The sequence below is a fragment of the Loxodonta africana genome, chromosome 2, assembly GCF_030014295.1.
Source record: "Loxodonta africana isolate mLoxAfr1 chromosome 2, mLoxAfr1.hap2, whole genome shotgun sequence".
In the NCBI taxonomy this organism is placed as follows: Eukaryota; Metazoa; Chordata; class Mammalia; order Proboscidea; family Elephantidae; genus Loxodonta; species Loxodonta africana.
Window position 1 is genome coordinate 96,929,896 of NC_087343.1, and position 25,415 is coordinate 96,955,310.

Genomic DNA, 25,415 nt, shown 5'->3' on the forward strand with positions numbered 1-25,415 from the left:
CTAGGAGGCTGTGGTCCCACCCTTTATGATCCAGGAGACTGTGGCCCTACTCTTTGAAAGTGAGAAGGCCCTGCTTCCCATGCCCCTTCCAACAGTTCTGCTGATTTTCGAGCTGCTCCAGGGATGGTCTTTTTCTTTTCTTGGAGGACAACAGGTGTAGCTCCTTTGGCCCATTTCCTACCTGCAGAATTTCAAGGGACAGACGGGATTCTTTTCTAATGTTCTTTCTCTGTCTGCCTCAGTCTAAGCTGATAGGTTTTCTGCTGTGCTAGTTGGTTAGATCCATCAGTCACAGTCTTAGTATCTTTAACAAAAGTTTGCATCGCCAGGTCTTTGGTGAAAATTCTAGGACACATGTCCTTAGTTTGTACAACAGAATTTTCCAAATCTTTAAGTTCTATCTTCATTTCGCCCAGTTCATTTTTAAGTCCATCTCTTCCTCTCATGTTTTAGTGTAAGTGAACAAAGAGAAACCACATGATTCCTTTAAGATCTCTTTTAGAAATCTCTTCAGCCAGATATCCAAGTTCATCACGTACAAGTTTACCTTCCACCAATCATTTGGACATGATTCAGACAAGTTCTTTGCCACTGCATAAACAGCATCATCCTTTGTCTGTTGTCCAATCCCATGTTCATCATTTTCTCTTAAAGCCTCACCAGAAGCACATTTAATGTTCACATTTCCAGCAACATTCTATTGCTGGTGCTGTATGTATTCTCTAAGATGATAGAGCCTTTTTCCATAGCTCCCCTCACTTCCTTCTGAGCCCCCACCAGGGTTGCGGTTGACATCCGTAATTCTACCAGCAGTCTCTTTGAGGCAATATAAGCTTTTACTATTAAAAGCAAATCAAACCCAATGCTGTTGAGTCGAATTCCATTTCATAACAGCCCTATAGGACAGAATAGAACTGACCCATATGGTTTCCAAGGTTGTAAATCTTTACAGAAGCAGATTGCCACATTTTTGTCCCTTGGAGTGGCTGTGGATTCAAACCACCAGCCTTTCAGTTAGCAACCAAATACTTAACCACTGCACCTCCAGGGTTCCTTAGGCTTTTACCTTAAAACTCTTCCAGCCTTTACGCATTACCCAATTCCAAGACTCTTCCACATTGTAGGTATTTGGTAGCATAGCACCCAACTCCTAGTACCAAATCCTGTCTTAGTTATCTAGTACTGCTGTACCAGAAATACCACAAGTGGATGGCTTTAACAAACAGAAATTTATTTTCTCACCGTTTAGGAGACTAGAAGTCCAAATGGAGGGTGCAGGCTCTAGGGGAAGGCTTTCTACCTCTGTCAGCTCTGGAGAAAGGCCCTTGTCTCTTTTGAGCTTCTCCTGGGAGATCTTCATATGACTTGGTATCTCTCTTTCCCTATCTCTGCTTCTCTTGCTCACTGGTCTAATTTCTTTTATCTCTCAAAAGAGATTGACTTAAGACACATCCTATACTAATCCTGTCTTATTAACATGACGAAGACAACCCATTCCCAATTGGAATTATAACCACAGGCATAGAGGTTATGATTTACAACATATATTTTTTGGGGACACAATTCAATCCATAACAGTGTGTTTGTGTGCTAAGTAACCCAGTTAGGGAATAAAGTTGGACAAGCAGTGGTAGGTTTTCAAAAGAGAAGAAAGAGTTAGGTGTCCTGGAAAGCAGTAATAGAAAGGAATCAATACCAGGTTAGTTAAAAGATATATGATATTAGGACTCCTCTGTGACAATTAGAAGGGTATTAAGTTTTTCAGGACAGTAAGTCTATGTTTTTGCTTTGTTCTATTATCTTGCTTTGTTCTACTGTGAAGACACCCTTGCATTGTCTAAGTGTCTGAATTTTCTTACTCATTGTCAGTTTTAAGGTAGAGGGTAAAAATTAGACTGTGAGTACAGATGATGGCAGTAATTGCAAGAGAACAGGCAACAAAACTAGTGTGGTGTCCTTTTGCAAGTGCTTAAGGAAGACTAAGGCTATTGAATGTTGGGGTAGGCAGGAACCTTCTGCATAGTATATCCTAATATGAGTTCAGAATATCATAGACTGGGAAATGGTGGGCAAAGACTGATGTTGAAAGTGGCATGGAGTCCAATCCAAGCCAGGTAGAGCAAAACAAAAACAAAAACAAAAAACAAAACTTTCTTGCCTCAGTAACTGTAAAGTCCAGAGGTAAAGCTGGATTCAAGAAACTAATAATGTTGATTATCAAAATTTGCTTCTCTCCATCTCTTGACTCTATCTTCAGCTGTGCTGGCTGAATTTCCAGGTGGTGGGGGAAACTGGCTGCCATCATCCCTATTCTAAATCCAGTAGAAGAGGCAATCTATATCCCTGTGCTTAAACAGTTGTCCTAGGATTGTCTTGTTGGTTTTGATTGGCCTGAAGTGAATCATATGCCCACCTGGTGAATATCTTGGAGTCAAAGACCATATCTTATGCAGTTTTGCATCTTCAGTGACTAGCATAGGGTGTTGCACAGTGTACAATAGACGCCCAATATGCAAATGTCACACCGAACTCTACACTGCTCTTCTGAAAGCAACCGGTTTACTTTATAGGAGCTACCCCAATATATTCCAGATTTTAGTTCTGAAATGTTTTTGCCGTTAGGTGACTTGTTAATTAGATCGAATATGAATTCCTAGAACCTCAGATTTTGTGTGTGTATGCTATCAGGACTCTATCAAAAGTTCATGGAGATAATTCAGGAAATAAGAAGCAGGAAAGTAACCTAAATCTCAAATTGTTTTAAGAGATAAGGGATCTATTGGCAGGGACAGTTTTCATTTCCTTTGAATTATACCAGGCAAGAGTGGGAGATGGGAGAAGAACGTGGATAATAGGTGGAAGGAAGAAGCTTTATGTATTGGAATATTATGCCATTACAGAGAGAAGGAAGAACGTTGGCAATGCTAAAATTATTCTTTTATAATTGTGACAGAATATGAACTAAACATACTAAAACTAAAAACCCAAACACTATAGTTTTTAAATATTGTTTGACCAGCCTTGCTGGTCTGACAGAGACTGGAGAAACCCTGAGAGTATGGCCCTTGGACACCTTTTTAACTCAGTACTGAAGTCACTCCTGAGGCTCACCCTTCAGCCAAAGAGTAGACATGTCTGTAGGGGCAACAGTAACACATGAGGGACATGCTTCATAGTTCAGTCATGTGTACGAGACTAATGGGCACACCAGCCCAAAAGCAAAGACATAAAGGCAGGAAAGGTACAGAAAAACTGGACAAATGGAAACAGGGAAACTGGGGTGGGGAAGGGGAGAGTGTTGACACATCGAAGTGATGGCAACCAATGTCACAACACAATTTGTGTATTAACTATTTAATGAAAAACTAATTTGCTCTGTAAACTTTTACCTAAATCATAGTAAAAAATATTGTTCAAAATTCGTTTCATAGAGTTTAAAAATAAGTGAATTGATGGGGCATGTAAAATTTTTATTAAATAAAAAAGCGACTCAAGATAGACTTAGGACTTATGTATTATGTCTGTCACTAATGCCTAGTCTTCTGAGTTTAATAAAGAAACTTCCAAAGACTAGATTTTTAGTATGATAGAGGAAAATGTACCCTATCTACTACAAAAAAGAAGCCATTCAGCATGTGTGCAATTATGCCCTGTCTTTTAATGGAAATTTACTTTCAAAGCTTTTTTTTTTCTTTCGTCTTTTAGTTTGTATTGATTGCCAACTTTGCCCCAACAATTTTTTTTACAATTGTGAATAGATGAAAGCCTAGGAGGCATAATTATCAATGATGTCACGGAATTTGAGGCACTTCCAATCATGCTTGTTTGTTCATTTCCCATAATCTTAAAACTCACTGATGTGGACCAATTTAAGATGAATTTACTGATGTGAACACAAGATCTTGGAGCTCTAATTGCTTGGGAAAATGCAGGAATGCAGCATTTGAGCTCATTGGCTCTGACATTAATAAATGATGCTGTTAAATATTTAAAGTAGTCAAGAGAACTAGTTTCATTTAAATAAATCTTACGTTTATCAGAATAATAATGTTCAAACTTTTAGAAGACTCATAATTATGCATTTTATGGTAGTTTTGATTATTTTGCATGAGTTTAAAATATTGAATGCTTGCCAGCATGGAGCATAAATGATATTACTCATTTCTAGAAATAAATTGTAAGAGGCAGTACAATGTGGTTGTTAGGTAGGCAGTCTGGAGGTGAACTCTTGGGTTCAAATCCTGCCTAGCTGTTTATTTAGCTAAATAACACTGCCATGTGTTAACTAACCTGTGTCCTAGATTCCTCAGCTGTAAAATGGGATTAATGATACCAGCACCTTTCTCATAGAGCTCTGGTGAGAATTAAATGTATCTGTTACATTTTATATAGAACATAAGCATTTGTTATCATGATTACTTTTTATAAGTCATTACAATTTTTCTTCAGAATGTATGGAATCTTAAAATTCAATGTGAAAATATTTAGAAAAACATAAGGAAGTCTGTAGTAAGTCCAAACATATGTTGTTGTTAGGTGCTGTTGCGTCGATTTCAGGTCATAGTGACCCCATGTATCAGAGTAGAACCGCCCCACAGGGTTTTCTAGTCTGTAATCTTTTTAATTTTATGGAAGCAGATTGCCAGGTCTTTCTTTGATGGAGCTCCTGGGTGGATTTGAACCACCAGCCTTTCAGTTAATAGCCAAGCACTTTACTGTTTTGTCACCAGAGCCCCTTAGCTCAAACATACAGTATTGAAGAATTCAGTAATTAACTTAAAGCTATAGTTGTGGCTTAGCATATGTCCACCTTCCTCACACTCCAGGACAGTGTTTTCTAAGTGTCCCAAGGATCACTTGCATGGAATCAGAGCTACCTGTTAGATGCAGATCTTTGGAACCTACTTTAGGCTCACTGGATCAGAATTTTTGGTAGTGGGAATTAGCATTTTAACAAACTCTCTAGCTGATTCTTACACAGGACATATTTTAAGAACTTGTGCTGTCCCTCGTCCGTGATTCCTTCTCATGCTGGCATCTCATTATACCCTTTCTCCCTTCTAACTTCAGGTGTTTTTGTAATTCTCTCAACTCAAGGTCCTATCATATCTGCTGTTCATAGACTTTAGATTTTTCTTTCAAAATCAGAGTAGACCAGAGGCAGTCTTTTTCTTATACATCTAAAGCCTAGGTTGTGGCCCTTCACTCCTCCATTCTGTATTCACATTGTCCCTAGTTGATTTCTTTCCCTCTGTTTGTCTTAAGGAGCCCTGGTGGCACAGTGGTTAAGAGTTTGGCTGCTAACCAAAAGATGGGGAGTTTGAATCTACCAGCTGCTCCTTGGAAACCCTGTGGGGCAGTTCTGCTCTGTCGTATGGGGTTGCTGTGAGTTGGAATCTACTTGACGGCTTTGGGTTTGGTTTGGTTTGTCTTAAGTAGGGTGGGATAACCATTCTGGCTTCAGAATTTCGTGAAACATTTTCTTCAGTTGTCTTTGGTTTAGCCCAGAACTGCTCCCAATTTCCCACCTCAGCTCTGCATTTTCCTTCCCTTCCTCTCTTCTTTTTCTTTTCCTTTCCATTGATAAATGTTCCTGGCCTAGATTTCAGGGAAGAGTTTGTAGCTGGTGTGGAAAGAACCATTTTACTTCTTCTCCCAAGCCACTTAGCCCTCTGGCAGACTCCCTTGGAGAAAGGACACAAAAACAAAAAAAGATCCAGTCCTTCAGAATCTGTCCTTAGTGGCCTACTGTCCCTCTTGTGGCCTCCATCTGAACTCTGCATTCCTTGTCTATGGATTTTGTAGGCATATGCATACGAGACATCACTAAGCAATCTCAGACTGTACTGTTGGAATATACTTGGCTGAGAAAATTGCATTTAAACCTTAAAATATATCAAGAACACATGTATTTTGTGGTCCCTAAATATAAGGGCACGTGTGGGAAATAAGAAGGTGTACTACATGTATGAATGTTCCGTTACTTCTTGACCAAGGTAAAGATTAATAGGAAGCATTTTGGCTCATGAGTACACAACGCAACCCTTCTTTAAAAGGCATGAACTTATTATGTTTGTGTGACTGGTCGCATAGATCCATTGAAATCTTAATGATCCATGAGATAAGTTGTTCACATTTTCAGAGGTCATCTACATTACAAAAAAGCAGCACTTTCAAGAGGGCCCTGCACTGTTGTGCTTCTGAAAGCACTAGAATCACACAGTGCTGAAAATAGGAACAAAATTGATGACTCATTAACACGCACATTGTAGTATGGAGAAAACAATAGAAGTTATGGAGAAGAAGGAAACACACATTTGCCAAATTTGCTTATTTCTAAAGCAACATAGACATTTTCTAAGAAGTGGCCTTAGTATTTTAGCTAGTAATTTAAGCCCGGGAAATTTACCTCCTCTTTGAAAGGATTTAGCATTTGCTTACAGTAATGAAAATTTTTAAATAGCCATCTTAATTCAGACAAATTCAAAGAAATAATAGACACTAACCAAGAAATTGTTGCTAAGTATTTAGCTTCAACTCTTTTATGTACCAGCTTCAAGAAGTCTTCCATATTTCCATGATCATCAAGTAAATGGATGAATAAGCCCTATTAAGTTTGTTGATCCATTTGACAATTTTAGTTTTGTCTGGTATTTCACAGTTGCACTTGAAGGAAGATGGGCTTTGATCGAATTTCCCTGTGGTTTTTCTTAAGATAAAGTGATGGTGACCAAATTTTTTAATAAACTAAATCTGGGTTGAATATAACAAATAAGTTTAAGACCACTTATAACTCTTGTCTTGATATAGAAAGTAAAGGGAAGGAAAAATGGTAAAAAAGAGCGATAGGAAGAGATCGTGATTATTTAACTTATATCTGTGATCACACATTTGAGTTACATGGATTAATATTTGATGTATTTATGTCTTAGTTGCTTAATGTTTCTGTCTATATATGTGTAGACAACACATTCTAATGGAAATAGATATATTTTATGAATAAAATCCTTTTTTTTTTTTTTCCCTCTAGGGATGCCCTCTGCATCTTTATTAGTAAATCTTCTTTCAGCTTTATTCATGCCCTTTGTGTTTGGAGACACAGAAGTAAGATTTGCTGGACAAACAGAATTTGTTGTTAATGAAACAAGTACAACAGTTATTCGTCTTGTCATCGAAAGGATAGGAGAGCCAGCAAATGTCATTGCAATTGTATCGGTAAGAAGTGATCATAGTTCTCTTCTTATTGAAATATGTATGAAATTTCTTGAGAATTGTTTACTGTTTAGTGTTCTGAGTAGTTTTGTTATAATAAATGATCTGCAGATACACTGTTACATTCATGTCTCTTAGAGGTTTGTAGAGTGTTCTGAGGTAGGCACGTACATTTGACAACAGCATTTTAAAAACAGTGGTCTTAAATGATTGACAAAAATTTCCCTATATATGTCCTGCATTTTTCTTTTATGCTGAATCATATTTTTCTAGTAATTAAATTATTCTCTATGAGTTCTCTGGTGAAGGACATTTCAATTGGGTTTGCACAAGAAGTTGTTCTTTTACGGTTTCATGATTATTACTCCACTGAGAATCTTATTAGAAATGCCTGATTTTATAAAATGAGGTGATCAAAAGTTAAAGAATTGGGCCTTTCTTTGGGTCATTATAGAAGAATATAAGTACAACTTCAAGTTGAAATTTTTGTAAGGGCAGTTTTTTTGAAATTGATAGGGAAATTAATTGATTTTCCTGAAACATTTTGGCAGGCTACTTCCACCTCTTTGACGGAATTTTAGCTACAGTTTATCTTCTTGTTAGGGTTGCCGTATATGAACGTGATCTGTTCCTAAATTGTCTTTAAGTCAAATTTGTAGGGAAGTCCAAGAGGTGCACATGGTTCTTATGCTCGACGTCTTCAGTGATTTAAAAGCTGCACGTGCAGCAGGTGAAGCTGACTGTGACGAAGAAGTTGCTGAGACTAGGGGTTTGTTCAGTCCTTTCAAAATTAGGGCAAATTTACACAACATTAAAGGGCAAGTATGAGTTATCCGTAAACTAGACGTTCTTAACCTGGGGACTTACTGTAGTCTATTCCAGATGAGTTAAGGGGCAGAGGGGAAAAAAAATCTCATCATTATGTTTCTATGTAATTATTCTTTTTTCCTTTTGGAGCATAAACAAATGCTTCTGTATAGAAGAATTTCTTTCCATAATAATTTTTTTTTTGGTACATGAGTTTTACCAGTTGTTAAAATATTTGTGTTTTATATTTTTTGGTACTTCCTATCTGTATGTGTCAGTGCCACTTAAAGATTCATGTTTTTTTTTTCCTTTTGTTGTTGTTGATTGTTGTAATTAGCATTGTTTTTACTTAACATGGTATTATGTAAGGAAGACTTTTTTTTTTGCATTTGCTAGCTGTATGGCGAAGACACCAGGGACTTCTTTGACACATATGCTGCAGCTTTTATACCTGCTGGAGAAACAAATAGGACAGTGTACATAGCAGTATGTGATGATGACTTGCCAGAGCCTGATGAAACTTTTATTTTTCACTTAACATTACAGGTAAGTCCTTTTTCCATGAACCTTAACCTCATAAAAATCTTGCAAGACTTAAACACTTTGTTTCTTTAGAGACAAGCCAGTGCAGGTGACCAGTGGCGATATTCATCGAAGCCAGAACTGACCATCCCTTTGGCAATTCCACAGTCTGGTATACCTCAGATAACCTTAAGATTCTATAGCTAGTTTTCAGATCTATTCAGCTGATTTAAGAATTGCTGTGACAAATGCCCAAGAAAACCTTGTCTTCCCTTTGGCCTTTTTCTCTTTTATCTTTCCCCTGCTACCAGGTGCACAAAGAATGACCGTGACTTCTTGAGTTCAAAGCAGAAGGATATAAAAAGCAGGCATGGAAGTGGGAGATCCCTGTGCCTTAGAATGAGTTCAGAGTACCCCCGGGAAAAATACTTGAATAGTTGAATAACCTAAGGTTTAGTTACCCTTTATGGCTTGATCATTGGTTTTGGCAATGACTGCTAACATTGCTCCAGTTAATTTTTTCTGAAAGACATTGAGAATATTTTTTAGAATGATTATGTAAGTGTGATTGAAATTTTTGTGAAAATGATGCTTAAAACAGTCATGTTTTGCTTTTGTAAACCACTCTATTTAAATATGTATTCTTTATGCTGAGGATGAATGTCACAGAAAACTCTCCCCACTTTTACAAGACAGTTTACTTTACTATTTTACCTTTAATTTAGCTCTATGATTTATAGAATAACTAATTCTTAAGTTTCAGTACCTTGTATAGTAAAAGAAAAAAATTATGAACAGAATTTCATGCTGGATACCTACTTCCCTGCTAGAATATTAATAATGCCATTATAGTAATTATAATATGATTATAATATTGTAGTATTGCTAGTCAGTGATTATTTATAACATAATTACTAATAGTTATTAATATTTCTCAAAATTTTTCTGAGGAATTCATGTTTGAGGCTCTTTTACGATGTTGAGTTAGTTTGAATATGTTTCCTTCATATGTACAATAAAAGTGTACTTGTATTTTTATTCATATGGTGGATAATTACTTAAAAATTCTTTTAAAATATTTTTTCTTGTTATTTTTTATTTATTGCTTTATTCTTGGGCTTTTATTTTAGAACCCCTCAGCAAAGGTGAAACTTGGATGGCCAAGGACCGTTACTATAACAATATTATCAAATGACAATGCCTTTGGGATTATTTCATTTAATATGGTATGGGTACAATTTGATTAATTTTGTGGTTGCTAGATAGTAATTTATTTGATTATTTTATGTGATGTCAGCTAGCATCATCCTGTCTTTTGATGTTTAAATAAAATTTGCTTTAACTCTCTCCCTATTCCGTATCCTGTAGAAGGTACATTTTTTTCTACCTAAGATTTCTGGGAATTAAGGAGGCCAAGACTGTCATGGTTAGCTCTTGTCCTAATTTCTTTATCTACTGATCATTTTACCTGACTCATTTGTTACCTGTCATGGCTGGTCTTTAACTGAGGCATGCAACCCAATGCCTTTTGCTTGATTTCCCCAGACACCGCTTAGAGAAGGTCTTGTCTGTGTCAGACTCTTCTGCAGGTATTGAATGACTGAGAGAAAAAAAAGCATATTGAAAGAATATTGAAAACATATATAGTAAACTTAAAATTGCAATGCAGACATTACAGCTCTTAAAAATTCTATAGTCAATCTCTGCCCTGGGATTTTTCTTGTTAATTAATATTTCTTGAAGGTTAACACCCTATCTCATCCCCCTCAATTTTGCTCAGCATTTCTCTTTCTTTCCTTTACTACCACATTCCTGTGTCCCTAGCTAATCTTAACTAGGTTCAGAGGGTTTTCTCTTTAGAAGCAAATGCACAAGTCAGGTCTCTCCTTGAGATAAATTGTTTCCAACTCTGTAAACAAAATTTGTCTCCAATACAACTGAATTTTGCCACAAAGTTTTAGACTACGATAAACTTCCTGATATGGAGTCCTTTTGAATCATGCTATTAATTATCATTAATTGGATATGATGTAATACTCCCCAACTTTTTAGTTATTTTCTAATTTAGAAGGCTACTACAGCTGGTGGCACTGTATGTCATTTTCTTAGTACTATAAATTGCTGTTGAAATAAAAAAAAAAAAAGAAATAAAGTAGGCTATAAAAACCATTGAAACCCATTGCCATCAGGCTATAGTAATATACAATTTTTATACTCACAGTATCTTAAGTAAAAGGAGGTATTTAGTAGACATTTTGTAACCTCTCATATCTTCAGGGAGCCCTGGTGCTGCAGTGGTTAAAGCGCTTGGCTGCTAACCAAAAAGTCAATGGTTTGAGCCCACCAGCTGTTATATGGAGGAAAGATGTGGCTGTCTGTTTCTGTAAAGATATACAACCTTGGAAACCCTATGGGGCAATTCTAGTTTGTCCTATAGGGTCACTTGAGTCAGAATCAACTCAATGGCAGTGGGTTTGGGTTGGATTATATCTTCATTTACAAAAATTAATTAATTAATTACGTAACAGGATCCTTTAATTGTTTAGTAATTCTTTGGCTTGAGCTGCCTTAAATTTTGTCGATCTTTAAAAAGAAAACTCATTTTGAACACAGTTACCTCGCTTGGACAGCATTTGGTACAAACTTACATTTAGGACTTGAGAGAATTTGCAAGGCAACTAAAGTGATTTCTCTCCACACTGCCTTTCCTCTATACCCCTTCCAAACCTAACACCCCCATCCTTATACAGCTGGATTTGCCATTATATTTCTTAGCATCAGTTGAAAATCCCTGAATGGTGGGGTCTCAGCGCTTTCAGGCAGCTTCTGGCTGGACACCTGGCCTATATGTTTAAAATTAAACTAAGTATCTGTTGATCAGGGAGTCCTGGTGGCACAATGGTTAAACCCTCGGCTGCTAACCAAAAGGTGGGTGGTTTGAATCCACCCAGATGCTCTGTGGGAGAAAGCCTGGAGATCTACTCGCATCAAGATTACACCTAGGAAATCATATGGGAGCAATTCTACTCTATCATATGGGATCACTATGAGTTGAAAACGATCGGATGGCAACAACAACATCTGTTGAGCACACAGTGGGTGCTCAATAGCCTGGCTTTCATTCCTAGCCTTGATGATGATTATATTGATGATGAAGAATGACATTGATGATGATAATTATATAAACCCATAAACCCAGTGCCATCGAGTAAATTCCGACTCATATTAGTCAACATCTATTGAGCCCTTAGTATGTGTCAGGCACTAAGATAAGCACTTTATGCAAATTATCTCATTGAAACTTCACTACTGGAGAGGAATGCTGAGACCTAGTGTCACCCTGAGAGATTGGCACTGCTGTCTTTGCAGGTGTGCATTTGGCTTTTTCCCTGTTCCTCCTTTTTTATCCTGAGTTTCAGCCAGCCAAGCATGTTTTAATATTTGAAATCCTGGCTCTTTTTCCCCCAACCAGTGATCAGTATCTGAAAAAGTTATTAGCAGTTGCCAGCTTTTCAGTGGTGAGCTGACCAATAAGGAGGGAATTGCTGATGGGAGCATGGCAGAGCGGTGGTACCAATGAGTTATCTGTTCAGGCAACTTCACTCTTTTTCATGAAACTCATGAAATTCATGAATTAATCATCTTTGGACTAGGTGATCTTTATGATTCGTTAGTGGAAGAGCAAGTTGATGGTAGAACCAGGCCAGGAACCTACATATCCTGTTTGGCTAGTTGTATGTTCCCTTTACGGTATTATTTTTAGCTTTTTTAAGTGTTTGTGTTAGCAACAGTTAATTAATGCTGGGAAATACCACATTCTTAGAGTACAAGGCAGATTGATTTGTACATGGAATTTAGTATTTCTAAGGTAACAGCTTGCACTTCCTCCTACCTCTAATTGATCAGTGTCCTTCCTCTTCCCAACAGCTCTCCTCAATCACAGTGAGTGAGCCCAGGGGCAGAAATGAGTCTGTGCCTCTTACTCTAATTAGGGAAAAAGGAACATACGGGACAGTCACTGTGTGTTTTGAGGTAAGTTTACTCTGAAATAATTTTAAATGGTAACACTTAAGAGCTTTTACTAGTTGGCTGGAGTTTTAATAATCAAGGTCCTTTGTATAATAAATGTGACCTTGAATAAAAATGAAAAAAACACTTTTATCTGATAAATTTTATGATTAATATAAAAATGTTTTCCTTGCTTCTTGAATGTACCATGCTTACATGAAACACAATGTATCATTTTAGATTTGGTATAATAATGAATCACAAAATAAAATAATAATGCTAATTCTATAAAATTCATAAAACCTTTATGATAAACCTTTTCAAGTATATAAATTTTAAAAATGCCCATGGATTATTTAGGCTTATGTAAAATTACAGTAAAACCTGCGAAAGCCAGAACCTGTGTAAGACAGAAACCTGTCAGAGAAGGAAAACTCAAATATTTTCCACTAAAACAAGGGATAGAAAAATTTTCTGCCCTACCAAAGGCAGAAAACTTGCAAGACTTGGATATACAAGGCAGTTCTGTTGAGTTCTGGCTTTCACAGTTTTCGCTGTATTTAATATATTAGGTGCTGTCAAGTTGGTTCCGACTCATAGCGACCCTATAGGACAGAGTAGAATTGCCCCATAGGATTTCCAAAGAGCAGCCGGTGCATTTGAATGGCCGACCTTTTGGTTAGCAGCCGAACTCTTAACCACTACGCCACCAGGATATATAGTCTTTGTAGATATCCCCCCCGCTTTTTTTTTTAAACATATTTAATGGACGGTATTAACAGCAGTTGCACTCTGCCGTGGAGATCCTTAGATGTGACAGGATGTGGCATGAAGGAATAGACTATGGGTGGGGTCTGTTTCTCAGGATGCCAGCTGTAACTATTCTGCTTTATTGCTTACTGATCACATGTGTACCATTGTGTCACTACATTGATGTTCTATGAGATGCAAATTTACATCTTCCTCTAATTTTTTCTGTTTTAGAAGACTCAGAACATGGTCATGTACTATTTTCAAACATTCTAGCATTAGAAAGTTCTGATACCAGTTTCTATTTTAATCAGTAATTGCAATATCAATAAAATGGATATTTGGATTTATGTTACATAATTACACTAACACATAAGAGGTTTGTCCGTATTTATACATACCTACATCATATTGTAGCTATGATAATTACAGAAGAAAATAAAATAGGAGAGGACAATGACGCATGAAAAGCATTGTCGTGTGTTAGGTGCTGTAGAGTTGGTTTTGACTCATAGTGACCCTGCGTACAACAGAATGAAACACTGCCTGGTCCTGTACCATTCTCATAATCATTGTTATGTTTGAGCCCATTGTTGCAGCCACTGTATCAATCCATCTCGCTGAGAATCTTCCCCTTTTTCACTCACTCTGTACAAAGGATGACGTCCTTCTCCAGGGACTGGTCCCTCCCGATAACATGTACAAAGTATGTGAGATGAAATCTTGCCATCCTTGCTTCTAATGGTCATTCTGGCTGCACTTCTTCCAAGACAGATTTGTTTGTTCTTCTGGCAGTTCATGGTTTATTCAATATTCTTTACCAACACCATAATTCAAAGGCATCAGTTCTTCTTCAGTCTTCCTTATTCATTGTCCAGCTTTCACATACATATGAGGTGATTGAAAACACCATGGCTTGAGTCAAGTGCACCTTACTGCTTAAAGTGACGTCTTTGCTTTTTAACACTTTAAAGAAGTCTTTTGCAGCAAGTTTGCCCAATGCAATGTGTTTGATTTCTTGATTACTGCTTTCATGGGTATTGGTAGTGGATCCAAGTAATATGAAATCCATGACAACTTCAGCCTTTTCTCCATTTATCATGATGTTGCTTATTGGTCCCATTGTGAGGATTTTTGTTTTCTTTATGTTGAGGTGTAATTCTTACCGAAGGTTGTGGTCTTTGATCTTCATCAGTAAGTGCGTCAAGTCCTCTTCACTTTCCGCAGACAAGGTTATGTCATCTGCATATCCCAGGTTGTTAAGGAGTCTTCCTCCAATCCTGATGCCCTGTTCTTCATATAGTCCAGCTTCTCAGATTATTTGCTCGGCATACAGATTGAATAAGTATGGTGAAAAGATGCACACCTGATGCACACCTTTCTTGACTTTAAACCATGCAGTATCCCCTTGTTCTGTTTGAACGACTGCCTCTTGGCCTAAATACAGGTTCCTCATGATCACAATTAAGTGTTCTGGAATTCTTATGCTTTGCAGTGTGTATCAGTAATTTGTTATGATCCACACAGTTGGATGCCTGTGCATAGTCAGTAAAACACAGGTAAACATCTTTGTGGTATTCTCTGCTTTCAGCCAAGATCCATTTGATGTCAGCAATGATGTCCCTCATTCCATGTCCTCTTCTGAACCTGTCTTGAATTTCTGGCAGTTCCTTTTCAGTGTACACTGCAACCGTTTTTGAATCATCTCCAAAAAGTTTTACTTGCGTGTGATATTAATGATATTGTTTGATAATTTCTGCATTCTGTTGAATCACCTTTCTTGGAATGTGTACAAATATGAGTCTCTTCCAGTCCATTGGCCAGGTAGCTGTCTTCAAAATTTCTTGGCATAGACGAGTGAGAGCTTCCAGTGCTGCAGCTGTTTGTTAAAACATTTCATTTGGTATTCCATCAATTCCTGGAACCTTGTTTTTCGCCAATGCCTTCAGTGAAGCTTGGACCTCTTCTTTCGGTACCATTGGTTTTGATCATATGCTACCTCTTGATATGGTTGAACGTTGACCAATTCTTTTTGATGTAGTGACTGTATTCCTACCATCTTCTTTTGATGCTTCCTGTGTCATTTAATATTTTCTCCTTTAGTATCTTTCAATACTGCATTCGAGGCTTGGATTTTTATTCAGTTATTTCAACTTGAGAAATGCTGAGGGTGTTCTTCCCATTTGGTTTTCTGTCTCCAGGTTTTTGCACATTTCATTACAATAATTTGTCTTCTGGAGCCGCTCTTTGAAATCTTCTGTTCAGCTCTTTTACTTCATCATTTTTTCCTTTTGCCTTAGGTACTCTACAGTTCAGAGCAAGTTTCGGAGCCTCTTCTGACACTATTTTGTTCTTTTCTTTTTTTCCTGTCTTTTTAATTACCTCTTGCTTTCTTCATGTATGATGTCCTTGATGTCATTCCGCAACTTGTCTGGTCTTCGGTCATTAGTGTTTAATGAGTCAAATCTATTCTTTGAGGTAGTCTCTAAATTCAGGTGGGACTTGTTCTAATTTTCTTCAACTTCAGCTGAACTTGTAGAGGAGCAATTGATGATCTGTTCTACAGATGGCCCCTGGCCTTGTTCTGACTGATGATAATGAGCTTTTTCCATCATGTCTTTCCACAGATGTAGTTGATTTGGTTTCTGTGTATTCCACCTGGTGAGGTCCGCTTGTATAGTCCTGTTTATGTTATTGAAAAAAGGTATTTGCAATGAAGAAGTCTCTGGTCTTGCAAAATTCTATCATAAGCTCTTCGGCATTGTTTCTATCACCAAGGCCATGAAAAACATAGTAAACACTAAATAAAGATGCAGTAGTCTTGTGTGTTCTACACAGGAAGCCTCTAGCAATATTTCATGTACTTAGGAATATGGATTTAGAGGATACATTTTAAAAAATAAGTCTTATAAGCAAAATGGAAAATTTTGAAAAAATCGGTGTTAAAGGGTTAAGGCATTTGGATTATAGTGTTTTAAACTTCTCTGACTCGACGGCATTGGTTTTTACTGGGTATTGATTTTCAAAGATATTTTATTTGATCTTTAGCTTTTAGTTTGTGTAAATAATTACAGGAAACATTTGCAGAGCATTTAGTAATACTGTAGGAGCCTTGGCAGTGCAGTGGTTAAAGCGCTCGGCTGCTAATAAAAAGGTCAGCGGTTTGAACCCACCAGCCGCTCCATGTGAGAAAGAGATTAAAGCCTTGGAAACCCTATGGGGCAGTTCTGCTCTGTCCTACAGGGTTGCTTTGAGTACTAATTGACTCAATGGCAATGGGCTTTTTTATTTTTGGTTAATAGTGCCATACTTTTTCTAAGTGTTTTCACTGATTGTCACTGCGTAATAATAGTAGCAACTCTCCCCAGCACTCACTTTTCCCTTATGCTCTTCTTAATCATTTTTCCTAGTACTCAGCATCTGACACATATGCATTTATTTGTTGTTTATTCCCTTCCATAAATGTAAGGTCCAGGTGGGTATGACATTTCCTCTGTTCACTGCTATATCCTTAGCACATAGAAGAGGTCAGAGTACTCAATAAATAATTTTAAAGTGAATTATTTCATAAAATCTTCACATCAAGTGTGTGAAGTGAATATTATGATGACCATTTTAAAGACAAACAAAATGCTGCATAGAGTTTTTAAATAACTTGCCCAAGGCCACACAGTCGGTGGTGGAGTAAATATTTCATTCTGTTACTTAAGGGAATTTACTAATCTTGAATACCCTTCCTCTCGAGGAGAAATCTTTATAGTTTTTTCTTAGGTTTAATGGTTGAGAAAAAATAGAGAACTCTTAGAAACCACATAGTTTAGTGTAATTGTAGTCAGGACCTATAATTACATTAAAAACCCGCCGCCGTTGAGTAGATTTCCACTCATAGTGACCCTGTAGGACAGGGTAGAAGTGCCCTGTAGGATTTCCAAGGAGCGGCTGGTAGATTCAAACTGCCCACCTTTTTGGTTAGTAGACAAGCTTTAACCACTATGCCACCAGGGCTCCATAATTACATTACAGGCCCTGGCTATTAATTAGAAGGTCTGACTTGCATACCCACCCACTGCCCTCGAGTCGATTCGGACTAACAGCAACCCTATAGAACAGAGTAGAGCTGCCCCATAGAGTGTCCAAGGCTGTAAATCTTTACAGGAATCAGACTGCCACATCTTTCTCCTTAAGAGCTGCTGGTGGTTTTGAACCTTCAGCTTTTTGGTTAGTAGCCAAGCACTTTAACCACTGCACCACCAAGGCTCCTACAGACTTAGGAGTGGTATAATTCGTCTTGCAAAACATTTTAAAAATAAACCAGATTGTTTTGCCAGCTGATGTCAACAACAATGTTTTACCAGTCTTATGAAACGTTTTGTATTTATTGATGGCATCACATTTCTTTGCAGGTAGAAGGTGGCCCAAATCCACCTGAAGAAGATTTGAGTCCAGTTAAAGGGAATATCACCTTTCCCCCTGGCAGAGCAACCATAATTTATAACTTGACAGTACTTGATGATGAGGTGGGATGATGTTAAATACCTATATGGGGCAAGGACTGTGTCTCTGTATTACAGGCATGTTAGAGAGGTTATATCAAGCATTGTGCTCAGTATTCGAAATTATTTTAGAAAATAGTCATATGTACATAACATCAGTACTTTGCGGCCAATCATACTTTAGCTATAAATAGTTGTGTATTTTAGATTTATCATGTTAATACTTACCATACTTAGTCCACATATTCATCTAAAAGCTGACAAATGTGAATATAATTGGGAACCGTACTAACACAAACATTTAAGCATTTGGTAACCATGATGACTGATTTTTGATAGTGATTTTCTGTTTTGAGCAGGCACAGTACTACTTATCTAGCATAAACATTTTGCTATAAGAGCAAAAAAAAAAAAAAAAAACTACTACAAATGATATTCTCTTGTTTGGATATTTTAAAGGTTCACATTTCACAATGAAGCTACCAAACATTGAGATACATAATCTAGCTAGCTTAACTGCTAAGGAAGAATAAGCATGAATATTAACATGCAAGATGTCCCCATAAGCTAAAGACAAAACATGACTTTCCATAAAATCATCTAAGTATTGCCAGAACACACACACACAATAGGGAATATCCTAGAACAAAAATCCTAGAACCAAATCACAATAAACCCCTACAGAAGAAAGACCTAAATGCATTCAAAGACATTATTATAAAACAGTATTTCTCTTGAAAAAAATGAAGCACTAGGTAGCATCTGTAGCTCTAGTTTGTCTGGTTCTGGAAGCCATTAAAACCTTTTTGTTTTCAGACCCCAGAACACTGAAAGGTTGTAATTTGTAGATATACAACTGTAGATTTAAAAGACCCTCAATTGAATTATATAGGTTTATTTTTTGAGATAAAGAATTTTACTTTTTATATTGCTATTGATAGAGGAGAAAAGTGGAATTTATAATGAAGGAAGTGCTCAAACAGAGCAGAGGAGAGTAACCTTAGGATTTCTGTGCTGTTACAAAAGAAAAAAGGTTTGCTTTAATCATCAACATTTTGCTTAGTAGTGATTCTTACAGCTCATTTTCCAGAGGCGTGATATGCGTTTTGGAAGTCATATGATTGGTATCATATGTTCGACTCCTGAATTAGAAACCAGAGAGAAGCATGTATAGTTCTCATGACTGAAAACTAATAATTTTAATCTGATATTTAATGTAATTTTCTGAATTCTGAGATATTGTTAGACTTTGAGTGCTGCTTCTAACTACCTCTACCAACCGGGTAAAGATGGTTAGAATTTAACTCTATTTTTACCATATAATTTTTAGCGTTATCTACAGACTGATCAAGGCTGAAAGGCATTACTACCTATTCTTCATTACCTTTTCATACCATTGCCTTATTCACTTTCTCTTCCTATCTAAAACACATCACCTACTTTTGGGAAATATTTTAGTAAATGGAGACTAAGCAGTTCTTTTTGTTTGTTCCTTTTAATTAAAGATTTTTTAAAATCTCTAATTATATTGAAACATAGTGACTTTTTATACCATGGTTGCTTTGCAGGTGTTTTTCGGTATTGATGTTTTGTCACAATTTATATTTCTTTGACAGATACCTGAAAATGACGAAATGTTTTTGATTCAGCTGAAAAGTGTAGAAGGAGGAGCAGAGATCAACACCTCTATGAGCTCAGTTGAGATCATCATTAAGAAAAATGATAGTCCTGTGAGGTTTACCCAGAGTGTTTTTTTGGTACCTGAGGAAGATCATATACTCATAATTCCAGTACTTCGTGGAAAGGATGATAGTGGAAATCTGATTGGATCTGATGAATATGAAGTTTCAATCAGTTATGCCGTTATAACTGGGAATTCAACAGCACATGCCCAGCAAAATGTAGACTTCATTGATCTTCAGCTAAACACAACTATTGTTTTTCCACCTTTTGTTCATGAATCACACCTGAAATTTCAAATCATTGACGATGCCATACCAGAGATTGCTGAATCCTTTCATGTTGTGTTACTAAAGGATTCCTTATGGGGAGATGCTGTGCTATTAGGCCCTTCTATTGTACAAGTCACCATTAAGCCAAATGACAAGCCTTACGGGGTCCTCTCATTCAACAGTATCTTGTTTGAAAGGATGGTTATAATTGATGAAGATACAGTCTCAAGGTATGGGTTATTTTAAACTTGTTACTACAACTATTTTAATACATTTCCCAAGATGTAATTTTTGTGGTGTTGAACACATCACTTGGACTGTTGGAGCACGTATCATTTCCTTTACCATGGCTTCACTGTTTTCTTTCTTATTTGAGATGTGATTTAAATACGCAAATAAAGTTATATTATGCAGGTGCTCCAGGACCCATCTACATATCTACTCCTTTATATTAAAAACAACTCTGTGATGTAGATTCTGCTTTTACCAGAGCCTGATGACCACTTGATATTGAGAAAGCCTATCCAAGTGAAATAAAGTGACCACAATACGTTATGTGATCATATACATTTCATTTTAAAACATTCTAGATTTGAAGAAATCACAGTGGTCAGAAATGGTGGTACCCATGGTAATGTTTCTGTGAACTGGGTGTTGACACGGAATAGCAGTGATCCCTCACCAGTAACAGCAGATATCAGACCGAGTTCTGGAGTTCTTCATTTTGCCCAAGGGCAGATGGTGGCATCAATTCCTTTTACTGTCGTGAATGACGATCTCCCAGAAGAGGCAGAAGCTTATCTACTTCAGATTCAGCCTCGCACAATACGTGGAGGTGCAGAAGTGAGCGAACCGGCAGAGGTAGATCTCTTGTTATGATTTATGCTTGTGAATATTTCTGTGCTATAGAAGAGCCAGAGGATTTGGGCATATAAATTAAATTTATGTTTAGTTTTATGTGACAGGAAGAACACTGGCAATGGAAATGATTATTGTTTCCTTGTTCAAGGTTTTTCTTTCTGCAAATAAATGCTTCCAAAAAAGCTCACAAACTATAATTTAGTAAAGTTTTCAAATCTGTTTTGATTCATCTTTTACTCTGTTTCATATAAGAAGTGATCATTTTAGACATGATATATAAATAATGTTAAAAATCAGAATAGCCTTAGAAATAAACAGTTTGGTAAGCTCAGATGTGAGAATTCTGCCCTTTAATGTTTTATTCCTTTATCTGCAGCTTTTGTTCTACATTCAGGATAGTGATGATGTTTATGGCCTGATAACATTTTTTCCTATGGAAAACCAGAAGATTGAAAGTAGCCCAGGTGAACGATTTTTATCTTTGAGCTTTTTAAGACAAGGTGGAACTAAAGGAGATGTGAGGATGCTTTACTCTGCACTTTATATTCCTGCTGGACCTGTGGACACTTTGAGAGCAAAAGATGGCATCTTAAATATATCTAGGAGAAATAGCCTTACATTCCCAGAGCAAAAAACTCAAGTCACTACAAAATTACCAATAAGAAATGACGCATTTCTTCAGAATGGGGCCCACTTCCTAGTACAGGTACCTTAATGATTAAAATAATTTCAACTTTTTTAAACTAGAAGGTTACATACATGTGTGAGAACGTTAACTAGCCTTTTTGTTCTTTGTTATTTTGCCATCATTTATATTTTGGATTCTACTAGTGCTTACTAAAAGTTACTGAGGTAGCCAAACAGACCAAAGAGAGACTGTGCCTGCTCCTAAACTGTAAAGGATGAATAAGACAAGGTTTCTACTTTTAGAAGGTTCATATTTTAATTAGATGATAATACAAGTACACCAGGCATGATAATTCAAGTCAGAATGTGACGGATGAAGTAACTAACGGTCATAGAGGAGGGCTGGGAAAAACAGAGATTTGCCATTCTTTTGAGCTGGTTTGGGAAAATGTGACATTGGTATGGGGTTTGTGGGATAAATATGATTTGTATGATGGATATTGTAAGAAAGGCCTTCCAGATAAAAAAAGCAATATGAGGAAAATTGTGTCAATATTTTTAAATAATATACTCAAACAGCTATTTCTTTGTCTATTATCTGTAGATTGAATCTCTAGACTCTCAACTATTTAAACTGAGAAACTAAGTGCCCCATAACATAGCCTTCTACTGCACCTTATTTTACTTAACTTCTTTTAACCAAAACATTATTTTTTATTGTCAAAGTTTAAAACAGCTATATATTACTTGTGAGACTGGTTTTTTTTTTTTTTTTAATGTGTTTGGTATTAGTTGATTCTAAAAATCAGAAAATAATTAAAGGTCTTCTCAGATTTTGATTAGGTAGATAAACTTGATGTAGACTCAGGTATGAATGGATTAATAAAGAAAATTTTAAGTCATACTTCTTTGCTACAGATTTGCTAAATATTGAGTGGAACCTCATTCCATCAGTTTCTTTGAATCCTGCCACATTTAAATTTGTTTCATATTTTTTTCCAAGTTTATTATTGCTTGCCCTGGAGTTTCAGATTGCTGCCTTTCTATCTGGCATCTTCAGCAAGTTATTGAGCTCTTCCAGCTGTCTTATCATATATGTTGAATGTGGAGCTTAGTTGTGCTAACTGCTTTCTGTGCTTGCTTCATACTTGCTATTCTTGGATTATGTTTTAGTTTTGTTGTAGTGTACCTATCCTCAAATATTTGTGCAGAAAGGGTATGTATAAAGTAAACTTTTTTTTTTTATTAACTTTTATTGAGCTTCAAGTGAACGTTTACAAATCAAGTCAATCTGTCACATATAAGTTAATATACACCTTACTCCTTACTCCCACTTGCTCTCCCCCTAATGAGTCAGCCCTTCCAGTCTCTCCTTTCGTGAAAACTTTGGCAGCCTCCAACTCTCTCTATCCTCCCATCCCCCCTCCAGACAGGAGATGCCAACACAATCTCAAGTGTCCACCTGATATAATTAGCTCACTCTTCATCAGCATCTCTCTCCCACCCACTGTCCAGTCCCTTTCATGTCTGATGAGTTGTCTTCGGGGATGGTTCCCATCCTGTGCCAACAGAAGGTTTGGGGACCATGACCGCCGGGATTCCTCTAGTCACATCCAGACCATTAAGTATGGTCTTTTTATGAGAATTTGGGGTCTGCATCCCACTTATCTCCTGCTCCCTCAGGGGTTCTCTATTGTGCTCCCTGTCAGGGCAGTCATAGATTGTGGCCGGGCACCAACTAGTTCTTCTGTTCTCAGGATAATGTAGGTCTCTGGTTCATGTGGCCCTCTCTGTCTCTTGGGGTCTTAGTTGTCGTGTGACCTTGGTGTTCTTCATTTTCCTTTGCTCCAGGTGGGTTGAGATCAGTTGATGCATCTTAGATGGCTGCTTGTTAGCTTTTAAGACCCCAGACGCCACATTTCAAAGTGGGATGCAGAATGTTTTCATAATAGAATTATTTTGCCAATTGACTTAGAAGTCCCCTTATAAAGTAAACTTTTGAGTTTTTGAATAGTTGAAAATTTCTTTATTTCAAAGTAACATTGATGGTTTAGCTTTGGTAGAAATTTGTAGATTAATATTATATTTTACTCAGAATTTAGAAGGTATTGTCTTTTTTAACATCTGGATTTGTTTACGAGAAGTTTGAGGGTACAGATTACTTGCTTTTGTAGGTAGCTTGTTCTTTATCTCTGAAAGCTTTTTATATCTTCCCTTGCTTAGCACTCAGTGGGATGAACCCTTTCATTCTGAAGACGCTTGTCTTTTTCAGCTGGGCCATTGCTCATGCTTGTGCTGTTAGTGCATTGCATGAGGACTCTTGGCCAAGGGAGCTAGTGGGCACTCCGTTATGGGAATGTATGATTTCTCAGTATCTGGAGTATACCTTTTTGTAATTTGCCTACCCAGAGGGATGCTTTGTCAGTTTCCCCAAAGACTTTGTTACTAGTGGAGGAAGATCTTATTTTTCGTCATTATTATTATTACTTTTTTTTTATTGTACTTCCTCCAAATGGGGAAAATATATATAACAAAAAATTTGCCACTTGTAAAATTCAGTGACATTAATTACATTCACTGTACTGTGCAGTCATCCCCTCTATTTTGAAAAAATTTTTCATCACTCCAAACAGAAACTCAGAACCCGTAAAAGCAGTAACACCCCTTTCCACTGCGCAGCCACTGGTAACCACTGGTAAAGTTTGGTCTCTATGCATTTCCCTAATCTAGATATTTCCTATAAATGGGATCATGTGTTTGTCCTTTTGTGTCTGGCTTATTTCACTCAGCATGATATTTTCAAAGGTCATCTGTAGTGCAGCATTTCTCTTTATATCTGAATAATATTCCATTGTATTTATGTATACATTGTTGTTTATCCATTCATCAGTTGTTGGGCAATTGGGTTGTTTCTATCTATTGACTATTGTAAGTCTGCAGTGAATATTAGTGTACAAGTATCTATTTGAGCTCCTGCTTTTAAGTCTTTTGAGTATATACCTATGAGTGGAATTGCTGGGTCATATGGTAATTCTGGAAACCCTGGTGGCATAGTGGTTAAGCTCCTACGGCTGCTAACCAAAGGGTTGGCAGTTTGAATCCACCAGGCGCTCCTTGGAAACTCTAGGGGGCAGTTCTACACTGTCCTCCTATAGGGTCGCTATGAGTCGGAATCGACTTGACGGCACTGGGTTATGGTAATTCTATGTTTAATTTTTTAAATTAGAGTATTAAATGGCTTAATATTTATTAAAATATTATTTTAATATTTAGCCAGAATATTGTTTGCTGCCATTGAGTCAGCCCTCGACTCATGGCAACCTCATGTGTTACAGATTAGAACTGCTCCGTCGTCATGTTTTCTTGGCTGTAATCTTTAAAGAAGCATATTTCCAGGGATTTTGCTCCATGGAGCCGTTGGGTGGGTTTGAACTGCAAACTTTCCAGTTAGCAACTGATCACAAACCGCTTGTGCCACCCAGGCTCCTATTACTTTAAAAAGTCAAAAATTGGGGAAAAAAAGCCTAACTTAAAAATTTTATAAGATGCTTGTTCCCACTCTTCCTGAAACTATTTTATTACAATAAAAATATGTAACAAAATACTTGCCAATTCAACATTTTGTACTTGTCCAGTTCAGTGACATTGGTTATGTTCGTCATATTGTGCAACTATCCCCACTATCTGTTTCCAAATTATTCCACCACTGGTAACAGAAACTCAGTGCCACCTGAGCAAAGACTCCCCTTTTGCCCCTCCCTCCTATCTCTGGTAACCACTAATAGACTTTGGTCTCTATACATTTGCTTATTTCTTATAAATGGGGCCATACAATATTCGTCCTTTTGTGACTGACTTTTTTCACTCAGTGTGGTATTTTCAAGTGGGGAAATTTTGATATGATGCATGCTTTTGTCTATGAGGTAACTTACTTTCTGGGGACTTATGAGTTTTTCTTCTTGGGGTGATGGGTGTACAGAACATGGATTTATTCCCAGTTGTGTTCATTTCCTCCTGCGGCTTGTGGAATGGAGTCATGAGATGACTGACCAGATGGTAGTAGATCTGGATCAGGAAAGTGGAATAGAGAAACTGGTCAAGCCCAGGGCCATGGTTATATTAAGAAAGAAGTTAAAATGCTGCCAGTTGAACACATCTAGAGATATATTTACAAACTTAAAAA

At 37.0% G+C, this 25,415-nt stretch overlaps 1 protein-coding gene across 1 annotated transcript in view; it reads left to right on the top strand.

Moving 5' to 3' along the window:
* Window positions 1-7,032: 7,032 nt before the first annotated feature.
* The window catches only part of ADGRV1 (adhesion G protein-coupled receptor V1), a 614,420-nt gene continuing 596,037 nt past the window's right edge, over window positions 7,033-25,415 (top strand). The window contains exons 1-8 of the mRNA XM_003404981.4: window positions 7,033-7,215; window positions 8,416-8,565; window positions 9,672-9,767; window positions 12,469-12,573; window positions 17,703-17,816; window positions 19,409-19,974; window positions 20,335-20,605; window positions 20,982-21,311. Coding sequence (XP_003405029.2) covers window positions 7,033-7,215; window positions 8,416-8,565; window positions 9,672-9,767; window positions 12,469-12,573; window positions 17,703-17,816; window positions 19,409-19,974; window positions 20,335-20,605; window positions 20,982-21,311 — 1,815 coding nt within the window. The remainder of the gene's footprint in view (window positions 7,216-8,415; window positions 8,566-9,671; window positions 9,768-12,468; window positions 12,574-17,702; window positions 17,817-19,408; window positions 19,975-20,334; window positions 20,606-20,981; window positions 21,312-25,415) is intronic.